This window comes from Bactrocera tryoni, chromosome 5 (assembly GCF_016617805.1).
Source record: "Bactrocera tryoni isolate S06 chromosome 5, CSIRO_BtryS06_freeze2, whole genome shotgun sequence".
In the NCBI taxonomy this organism is placed as follows: domain Eukaryota; kingdom Metazoa; phylum Arthropoda; class Insecta; order Diptera; family Tephritidae; genus Bactrocera; species Bactrocera tryoni.
The window spans coordinates 56,022,508-56,033,919 of record NC_052503.1 but is presented as its reverse complement, the minus strand read 5'-3'; the positions used below and the strand labels follow the sequence as shown (position 1 = coordinate 56,033,919).

The 11,412-nt window shown below is 36.9% G+C and overlaps 1 protein-coding gene across 1 annotated transcript; it reads left to right on the top strand.

Moving 5' to 3' along the window:
- Positions 1 to 2,464: 2,464 nt before the first annotated feature.
- LOC120778877 (fibroblast growth factor receptor homolog 1) lies at positions 2,465 to 10,674 on the top strand. Its single transcript, XM_040110921.1, has 3 exons — positions 2,465 to 2,533; positions 6,697 to 9,875; positions 9,944 to 10,674. The coding sequence occupies exons 2-3, from the start codon at positions 7,014 to 7,016 to the stop codon at positions 10,520 to 10,522; spliced, it is 3,441 nt and encodes a 1,146-aa protein (XP_039966855.1). The 5' UTR covers positions 2,465 to 2,533; positions 6,697 to 7,013; the 3' UTR covers positions 10,523 to 10,674.
- Positions 10,675 to 11,412: the final 738 nt, after the last annotated feature.

Genomic DNA, 11,412 nt, shown 5'->3' with positions numbered 1-11,412 from the left:
TAGGAGAAAAATATAGCGTTATGTGTACAACGTACTGTTTATACATAAAAACATAAGTACGTATTCATGAATGTGTATCCAATACACTTAACTAAAAAACGGAAAGAACTGTTATCGAAAGCGATCGAACAAAAGAAAGGTATGCACGAGTCACGTAACGGATATTTCCCAATTGGTATGCATTAATCGCACACACATGCATAGCACTTGCGCATACGCACACATACGCGCACTCACCTGCGTATGCAGTTGTTGGGTCGATCGCGCAAAAACAAAGCAGCAATGAAAACATTTAAAATGGAAAGGCAATGCACACAATAAAAATGTCATTGGAAGTTTCATTCTAGACGTATTGAAGAAGCATAATGTAACCGAAAATAAATACAATAATTGTGTATTGAGGTGTTGGTGTGGGTGCGCTTGTGTGTATTTGTGTTGAAGGTGTACTATGAGTATGTAAATAACCGGTGGTCGGTCACACCAGGAGAAATATCAAAGAAGTCTTGACTGTTCCAACTACAACTTTGTATCACCCTCGAACATATTCCATACGTTCCACATCTTAGTATTTGTAATAGTTGTACTTGTAAGCGGCGACTATTTGGCCTGCACTTGGCTTGTTGCGCACGCGCATGCGCATAAATTAAGACTAAGAGCAAACGAAGGAAATCAATACAAACAGACATTTGAATACTACTTAAATATGTATGTATGTATGTACATATTCACAATTGTTTGTGAGTGTGAAGCAAACTTAAGTTGACAGCGGACATTAAGAAGACAAAAGGCGCAGTGATAGCAGAGATAAAGCATAAAAAATTACAAATTGCATAGAGCACAGCCAACGTACTCGTATAAAGTATATATGTACATACATATGTACATATGAAAATTTACATTTATTGTCTTTGCAATGTTCGGAAAATATCAAATATTTTGATGATGCATATTCACACATACATACATATGTATGTACAGCAGTATAATGGCTTTGTGTAAAACGTATTTTCATTGTTTTTGAACTGCACCTTCGTGATAATATCGCTGTTAGCGAAACCTTTCCAATTTGGTAGCTCCTCAATCTGCTTGAATTAGTCTTTTTTAATCGGCTTAAAACGAAACAAAATATCGAAAATTATATTAAGTTTAAAAAGTTCTCATAATTTCTCTTTATTAATGTTTTAGGTTAAATTTTATTTTTAATTTAGTAAAATTTTCAAACCTTTCCATTACTATTATTCATTTCATTATTTATACTCATAATTTTCAAATAGAAACATTACAATGGTATAATAACACAAAAGTTTATGTTACTTAAAAGCCGAGGCCAGTCTAGAGTCCTATAAAGGTCTAACTTTAATCATTTATTTTGGAAGTTGGAAGAAAGTAATCGAATTCTTTTCTTGTGAGCTTAATTGAACATCTTAATACATATTGGCGGCATTGGCAATTGAGTGTTTCGGAATTCAAGTTATAATTATGTCATTTTAAGGATTTAACAATTTGAAATGGTGATTCCAATGACTTTCGTAAATAAACTAATTATTTATTATTTTAGCAAGCATAATTATACACACTTAGAACTAGGAGTGAGGCTTATTGTGCTCTCACCTCTTCACAATATATCATCTAGGATCGTGCTAAGGGATTGATCGATTCCTTCTTGCAGAAGCATTTGCTCCAGAGTTTCTGCATTCGTGTTCACAAATTACTCTTAAAAGTGAAGAAAAGATCTTCGAATTTGATCAGCATTACATTAAAAAATATTGTTTACAATTCTGTTTTAGGTTAAAACTAAGCAAAGCTAAATTAGACAATCCCAGCAATTAATTTCAATCAAAGTTGCAGAGTATTAACTGAATTAAGAAATGAACTATGTTTACCTTGGCGGATCATATACTCAAGCCGAACTAGAAATAAAGATCCACTCAAGCATCAGCCGCCCTTTAATAAAAAAATAACACGCACAAGAATAATAAAATCCTCGCAGAGCCAACATATTTCAAATCAGACGAAAATATACATACATATGTATGTATGTGCTTGGAATCACAAATTCTTAAGGATCATAATGCATCTAAGCGCACACTCGTATGTTTGCACTTGCGTTTGTGTGAGTTTTTCCGGCCGAGAGCGAACGACGTCTGCTGTGGGAGTAGTTGTATTGAAGCGTGGTAACAGCCAATAGCGTCACCATTGAAGCGTTTGTTGTTATTTTATAACTATCAACAACAAGTGCTTTATGCTGCCAAAAGCGTTCGTGGATTTCTGTTTTTGGTTACTGTTTTTAGATGTTGCATTGCATTTTTCTTTACTTTTTTTGCTATTCCAACAATGGGTTTCATACGATTTATAGGAATATCAAACGTTTGTTGTTTCAACTCTCTTGTAACTCATATTGAGCGATCAGTCGAGTTTCAGCACTAGCAACGTTCAGACACGAATTGTCGATTCGAATGCTCACTAATCGTTAAGGTGAATTGTTAGCGGTGATTAATTTTTGGTTCGGGTGTGTACTTGGCTAGTTCTTATGGTATGTGTATATAAGTATATACATGACGTGTAGTTGACGACGTGGCGCTCACCTTCGCCACGGGTGGTACGCGTTCGTGAAGCGGAAACTGTTTGCGGAAGCGGCTGAGAACGTTTGATTCGGTGTTTTGTTCGACGGTAGACCATAACACAAAAAATATATTGGTGATATTTACGACACTATTCCATAATCCGTGAATTTTTTGGGTGTTCTTAACCTGTGTGTGCGAAATGGCAATAAAATGTGCTTGGCAAAGATTTACGATCTTTTGCAAAATAAAAAAGAAAAATAAAATAAATATTTTTTTAAGATCCTTTAGAGCGTGTTAAAAATTTAAAACCGTACGTGATCCAATAACAACACTACAAAATTTTAAACAGCGTGCGAACTTAAAATAAAAACAGAAATAAGTCTTCCAATATATTTTTACCGGGACTTTGTGAAAATTTGCATTGATACTCTTATACGAGTATATCTTATATCATTGGAACAAAAATATACTAGATATTATAAATAAAAATCTGACCGAAATGTATTTCGCTGCTGAGTCAGGGAACACATGCTTTTTACTATATTGGAATCGGCTGAAATGGATGTACTCTTTCGTCAATTCAAGGAATTGGATCAATTATGAACTTTTGTTTTTTTATAGTTTTTATTAGTTGCACCTTGACTCTGTAGAATGCTTTCCTCTTACCATTAAATAAAAAACCAAAGATTAATTTAAAAAAAAACTAATTAAAATTGCTGATAGAATGTGGAACTCAACTTCCTTGTGGAACTCAACTAATTTTGGGAAAATTTTTAGGTTAAATACTTTTTAGGAAATAAATGTCATACACTTATATTTTTTTGTGGAAAGCAATAACAAGGATCACCGAAAACCAGAACTTTTTGTATTTTACTGTCAATATTCCGTTATGTATACAGCTATTGTACCTTGTTATATACAAGTGATCCAGAAAAGCTATGCAGCCAAATACATATTTCATAACAGTTTTGCATTTATTTTTTGCACATTTTATGATTCCTTTAGGTGGAGTTTCATATTATACGTATGATACATAACTCCTGTTAAAATTTGGTTCATAATAGGATTAAAAGGTGTTTATTCGCAAATTAAATATCACTTCTTACAAATGACTTTCTTTGAATAATTTGTTTCAACCGGCAACTTATCTGTTCAGATATACCCGATTGATGCCTTCTATTGATCCTGCTTTGATCCACTGTACTGCAATATATTAGTATACCGTACGATGTGTTGTGTCCCGCTGCTTGACATGGCTGCTACTGATTCGAATGTTCTATCTAATTTGCAAGTTACCACTTTATTTATCTTCTCCACTTATCTTGTTTCACTTTTGATGAGTAAAATAATTTAGTGGAAGGGCAAAATTTTATTAGAATATTGGAACTCTCGCTACATTGTAAGAAAGCAAAATCTTCCAAAAGATTAGGTACAATCAAACTAAGCCATTGGTTTGTCCATAAGGCTCCATTCTACTGTTGATTAATCAACTTAATTTTTGACGTTAGAATCTTTGGCTATTATATTAGTTTAATTGAGGTGTATATAAAAACAAGAATCGGACCCGAACCAGAATTGATTTACTCATTTAGTCCAAATTGAATTTTTTATGTTTACTATATCTAAAAATTTTAATCGAAAACGCTCCCAATCAACTGAAAATATTGCAAACTGTATAACTGTTCGACTCCCTCACCATTAGCCCTTTCCTAAAAACGCCCACACATAATAAGAACGGCTTATTAGAGGCCCATTCGGAAAAATGTTGTGGTCAAGAATGAAATATTTTGACAATTTCGGTATGAAATTGGAACCAGAACCGTTAAATTGGTAAGAGAGAGTGAAAAATATTCAAAACAGCTTGTTGTAGAGCAATAAAGCGCTAACCACTTCCGCACAAAAAACAAATGACTTTTTGCCCTTACAAATAAACTAAAACAAAATGAAAATTCTTCATGGTCAAGCGGAAATGATTGAAATACAGTTGACAGTTTGAATTAGGTGAAATTTGCAATACACACATGTCAAAGTTGTAAACATTATATACATTTGTATATATTTGTGCGCACCTGTGAATGTCACCACATTACACTAAAGCTCACATTTCACTTACCAGCATTTCACCATTTCGCCGCTCACTGCTATGGTGGCATGTCTCAAACTGCATTGTAGTAATTATTCTCTTATATAAATTTCATTAACTGCTTGAAGCATTTACATTCTTCAACAAGTCAACAAAATTACTATCAAATCAGTAGCAACCAAAGTTTTAAAAAGGCGCAATAATAACAACAACAGCAATTCTATATACGGCATAGACTCCAATTATACACGTACGTTTATGTATTTCTATAAAAGTAGAAGGAGAAAAAATAATAAAGTGCTTTACAACAACACCAACAGGAGGATGTACCTTGTAGGAGATGTTAGGCACATTCGTTTTTTTTTTATTCGTTCTTCGAAAAAATTGAAAATGTGGGCGAAATACAAAATTGACACACAGTCATGTGAAAAATAATAAGGACAGTAGCCTACAATTAACGAAGCTTTTACTTTTTGGTACATTCATGATTGTTTAAAACTGACCACTGCGCCATAGAATCAACTACATAAGTTTTGACAGAGCAAAGCGGAACTGTGTTCCATGAATTCTGAATAAGTTACCACTGTAAGATACATTTTTGAAGTATTGGTTGTCTTCCAGCGCCCTGCATCCTATGGAGCGTTTCCAGAGCGTTGTATGAAAACGATACGCAAACCATTATGTTTCTGTCTGCATGTTGAACGGTCTTTTTCGTGTATTTATGGTTATAAGTTGAATTTGGCGGTCTTCATACTTGATGAAAACCTCCATCAGAGTTAAAAAAAAATGTATTTTATTTCGCCACACGTTTCTCTTTAAGCTGGAGTAAATGTTTTAGAAAACTTTAGCTTTCGCTACGTGTACTTTTCTGACAACTTTTCTTGAGCTTCGGGTCTTGATATTTTCCTTTGTAAGCACTTTGCAGATAGTTGATGGGTAAACTTTAATATTCAAATCAGCTTTAATTCGTTTTGAAGAAATAAATGAAAGACAGTATTATTTTGGGCTTCCTGCCACATATTTAAATCTGGGAAATTCTTTTAACTGCTTCTTCAATCGTTTTTTGGAAACTTGAAGTAAATTTGCTACTTTTCTGTATGAACTTCTTAGTTTGACTGAATTTTCAATATGCTCTCAAGTTTTTGGGTGAGCAAGAGCAAGACCAGAAATTATTTCTGAAAATATACATATGTACATATATTGTGGTTATTGTTTTAAAACGACATGGTGTCCTTATTAAATTACACAACCGTATTCTGACTTTGAGAGACGCAGAATGACGTTTTACGAAATGCAAAATATTTTTTTTTTACCTCGGTGGGAGCCTACGAGAATATTTTAGATCAAGTTCGGCCTTAATAAAGCTTCAAAATAAAAAGGGACAGAACAACTGGAAAATAAGTGCGATTATAACTGTTACTTGATTCGCATTCTTCAAATTTTTGTATACGTTTGTGTTGTTGTTGTTGTTATTCTTGGCGCTTTCGTAATCCAATCTTATGCGCTTAAGTAAAAAACTCCGTCAAGCAGTGTGATTCGATTCGCGCAGTTAACTACGCACAGTGGCTAAAGTGGGATCTTCCGTCCGCACGGCTAACCAACACACGCGCACACACACTTAAGTACGCGCTAGACATGTGCGTACTTAGCATGATAGCCCATTGCTGTTAACCAAGTTAGGCGACGCGTCGCGCAAGTGCTCGCGTGATTGAAATATTCAAACGAAAAATAAAAACAACGTTTTATAAAGACAAAAACCAAAGCAAAAAAGAGAAAACTCATTATGAAATCAATGCACATAGTTTTTTATTTTCAATCTTTTCCTTTTAATTCGATTCGCCTGTTGCGCTCCCCATAGTTTGCGTAGTGACTTCATATCGCCTAACTCTGTCTCTCCGCTGCTTATACTCTCGTTTAGAGCCGTATGTAAATAAGTCAGTGGTCAAGCGATGGCTCAAACTGAAACAGTGAATTTAAAACTGTTGAAGGAGCAGTGTATGTGCATTGCTGGGGGGAGCTGCAGCAATTATCACCAATAATAATTTTCAGCGCTCACCACTTGAGCATTGAGAATAACACAGACAACGACGTTTAATTACTTAGCAGCAATATTCAATATTTAGTTAAGAAAATAGTGAACACATGATAAGTAACAGCAAGCCTTTTGGTGCAATAAATTTTAATCATTAAAAGCGTGCTCAAAGGACAGGAAAAGTTATAGCTTGGCTCAAATAAACATAAGTAAATCAGCAGGTGCACTAAATACTGAACGCTCGTTAGTCGCAGACACAACGAGAATTGGAATGCGTATTCGCCAGGTCTTTATATAATCCGCCATTCAAAACGCCAAATTCAACGATCCAAAGATGTCCAAAATCAGACTGAAAGCAATATTTGGCAGGCCGCCTAATTTGTGTTGGTTGCTGTTCGTGATCACTATCTCTGCCTCTCCGCTTTATTTGTCAATGGCCAAAAGTTTAATTGACAGCCAAGCAGTGCAGGTGAAACGCAGCGCTGAGGTGGTCAATGTCACCCTTAGCCCCAGCGTTACACACACCGAAAGTATGGTTTCGCCAAACAAAGATGTGCGTCTAATGTGTTTACTTAAGGGCGCCATTAAGTGGTACAGAGATGATGAATTCGTCAGCGGTAATCGTTTGCTGGTGTTGAGGGGGGTACAGAAGAAAGATGCCGGCTTATATAGTTGTCAGGCGGAACAAGTGTCGCTTGGCCCTAAATACGTTAGTGTCGCATTGAGTGTCAGTGAGCAGGAGTCATCAACATCTACTAATCTAATGGAGGAAGATATAGCTGACTTTAGCAAAGTGGAAGATGATATGGAGGCGCGTTTACGATTAGATCGAAATGAGCCCGATTCTGCGGAAGAAATTGCTGAAGGCGAATTACAGTCGGAAGACACGAAAAATGTCAACTCCACCGCATTGAAAATTATACATCTTCCGAGTCCGGGTCCGCCTCAGTTTCAACAAAGTGATAAACTTCTGGATAGTATACAACAGCCAATTGGAAGTTTCGTGCAACTGAGCTGTCCCGCTTTAGGCAATCCATTGCCGGTCATTACTTGGTTTCATGATGCCACAAGAATGAATCTCACGCCATTGCGTTTTAGATTAAAGAAGTGGTCACTTTTTATTGATCACCTAACCACAGCCGACTCCGGCATATATACCTGTAAAATCAATAATAAATTCGGTTCTATTGAGCATAATATACGGTTGCAGATTTTGAGGCCACAACTGCGATCAGCCAGTCCAATCATAAAAAATAATAAGCCAAGCAATCAAACGGTTGTGGTCACTGGTAGCGCACAGTTCGAGTGTCAAGTTGAGTCTCCAACCACTGTGCAGATCCGCTGGATCAAACACCAGAAACGGCTTAACACGGAAGAGCTTATTGCAAACTTTACAAATAATCCGAATGTAATTGAGTTGTCAAGTAATGTGGACAATCCGAACGTTTTAAATATATTTCAAGCAAAGATGGAAGATGAAGGGTTTTACACCTGCATAGCTACGAATGAAGCTGGGAACGCCATGGCCACAGCTTATTTAGAAGTCTTAGAGCAGAAAAGCGCTACCGTGACACTTAAAACCAAACTAGCATTTTCAGATATGCATGCAGCCCATTCTATGGAGGACTCAGGGAACGCGGTACCGAAGAAAGAAAATGAAAAACTTGTAACGGCGATTGATTCTTTGGTGAACAATAGGGATGTCAATGATACTAATGATGATCCGGAGGCAGTTGAGGAAAGTCCGCCACGCTTCAAAAAAGCCGACAAACTATTTCCAGCTTTGCATAAGCCAGCGGGCTCGACAATACAACTGCTCTGTCCCGCAATTGGTAATCCATTGCCTAACATAACGTGGACACGGAGGGCAGGGGATGCAAATTTCACTGAAATTATGCGTCACATTGGTAAAGTCACATACAAAAAGTGGTCGATGCAAATGGACGAAGTCATTGCCGAAGACTCAGGAGTCTATAAATGCACTGTTTGCAACAATTTGGGCTGCATAGAGCATACGACAAAATTGACTATAATGGATCGTCTACGTTCTCGCCCCATTCACAGTGATAAGTTTCCACAAAATCAAACTGTTCTAACCAACAGTAGCACACATTTTGAATGCCGCATCGTATCGGATCTGGAACCACATATATATTGGATAAAGTATAAACATAATAACGAAAGAATTGAAAATTTAGAACGTATTTTCAATAAAGCCAATACCAATACCAACGTTCATCAGCCGTCTTCAGAGGATTTCATCAAGCTCCAAGGTGATCCCGATCGACCGAACATTCTGCGGTTGACAAATGTTACACACGCGGACGAAGGCTGGTACACATGTGTGGCGGGCAATGCTCTGGGCGAGGCCGTGAAAAGTGGGTATCTGCATGTTGTCGACAAACTACCCAGTCGTGAAGTGTACATGCTGTGGCGTGCGCATTACGCTTGGACGACAGTAGCCGCCATAGTGATTGTGTTGCTTTTCCTTTTTGGCTCCGTCTTTATAATTTATGTTTTACGTAAATTGAAACATGAGAAGTTGCTAAAACATCGTATCGAAACTGTTCATCAATGGACAAAAAAAGTAATTATATATAAACCATCTTCTTCAGAAGGCAGCTCCTGCGATCTACAAATGCCGGTAATTAAAATTGAAAAACAACGTACCACTTTTCAAGCATCGAATTTGGATCCCTCACAAGCATTCAATGAGTATGAATTTCCGCTCGACTCCAACTGGGAAATACCACGTACACAACTAAATCTAGGCTCGACCCTGGGCGAGGGCGCCTTCGGACGTGTAGTAATGGCAGAAGCGTGCAACTTGCCACGCACCGCCAACAATTCGGCGAGCATAGTTGCCGTGAAAATGGTAAAAGATGAGCACACCGATGCCGATATGGCGAGCTTGGTGAGGGAAATGGAAGTAATGAAAATGATCGGCAAGCATATAAACATCATTAATTTGCTGGGGTGTTGTACACAAAATGGTCCGCTATGGGTCATTGTGGAATTCGCGCCTCATGGAAATTTAAAGGACTTTTTGAAAAAGAATAGGCCATTGTTTGTAGGCAGTCCGAGCTTACCACGCAGCAGTGAAGGCTTAGAAGACATGCCTCAGCTTACAGAGAAAAATTTGGTATCCTTTGCATTTCAAATTGCACGTGGCATGGAATATCTCGCTTCGCGTAGGGTAAGTTATGGCGTTTATTAGCTAAACTAAAAATAATTTTATAATTTATTTCATTAATATTCTCACAGTGCATTCACCGTGATTTGGCAGCTCGTAATGTGCTTGTGAGTGATGACTATGTCATGAAGATAGCCGATTTCGGTCTGGCTCGTGACATACAAGACACAGAGTACTACAGAAAGAATACAAATGGCCGTTTACCCATCAAGTGGATGGCACCAGAGTCACTACAAGACAAGTTTTACGATTCGCAGTCGGACGTGTGGTCTTTCGGTGTACTATTGTGGGAGATTATGACATTTGGTGATCAGCCTTATCCCAGTATAATGTCTGCAGAGGAGCTCTACAGCTATCTAATTACTGGTCAGCGAATGGAGAAACCAGCACGTTGTTCACTGAATATATATATGCTAATGCGACAGTGCTGGCATTTTGACGCCAACGTACGCCCGACATTTGGCGAGATTGTAGAGAATTTGGACAAAATACTCCAGTTGGCATCAAATCATGCCACTAATGAGGAGTACTTGGATCTGTCCATGCCCATCTTGGAGACGCCACCGTCGTCGAGCGACGATGAATCCGAACCGGAGACTTTTCAAGAAACGTCCCTTTTACGCTATCAGTACACCTACAAGTGTAATTAATTACAATTAAGTAATTTAAGTATGTGTATGATAGGAACCATATTTGTAGTTGTTTATTTGCATACACGCATTTTACGTAACCGGTAATTATTTGTGTAATTTTTAAGCTTACTTTTTACAATTTCTATAAAAATACCGTTTTTGTTTGTACAACGAAATATTCAAAAACACAATTTACCAAAAAAATGGATAATTTGCTATCTATTAAATTATTGAAGAGATTTATATTTAAGTTGCGCCGAAAGCGGCTTTACGAATTATGAGCATATTGTTTTATTGTGAGATTATACATAGTTATGTATTAAAGTGCCATTTGAGTACTGTTTGTAAGCTTAAGCTCTTGTTATAATTAGTTTTATGAATGCCCAATACATCAAATTTACTTTAACAAACTATAATTTATCGACTGAGAATATAAAATAGTTAAACACGAAAATTGTTTTTGGGAACTACTTCTTGATAGACACCTAAAGTCGTGTTAGAGTCGGAACCGGAAAGTGACAAAAAAACACTCCAAGAAAAATATCACATGTAGTTTTTGGAAGGTGAAATCAAGGAACTTTTAAAGTTTCTACTTGGTCGCACGGGGGTTCTTGATGTGCCGACAATGTGCCGACTGAATTTATTGAGCTTATTCGATGCTAAATTAAAGAAAAACCAACCATTTGTCGACAAGAAAGCGCTCTTCCAACATGACACCATTTTAGTGACCTTAAATCCCAAATTTTTTAGATGGTTTTGAAAAGTTGTAGAATCACTGTGTCAAGTGTATCGGACTTAAAAGGAAATTATGTATGTCGAAAAATAACTCTAAGTTTTCCCAACATTTTCGCTTTCTTTTAGAAGCTAAAAATTCATGGGACCACTCTTGTACGTATGTTTATTGCGAA

What these genes read in the sequence shown, in the direction of transcription:
- LOC120778877 (XM_040110921.1), top strand. Translation starts at nt 7,014, where the DNA reads ATGTCCAAAATCAGACTGAAAGCAATATTTGGCAGGCCGCCTAATTTG. An exon ending in AATATCTCGCTTCGCGTAGG is followed by an intron (nt 9,876 to 9,943) that starts GTAAGTTATGGC and finishes ATATTCTCACAG; the next exon opens with TGCATTCACCGTGATTTGGC.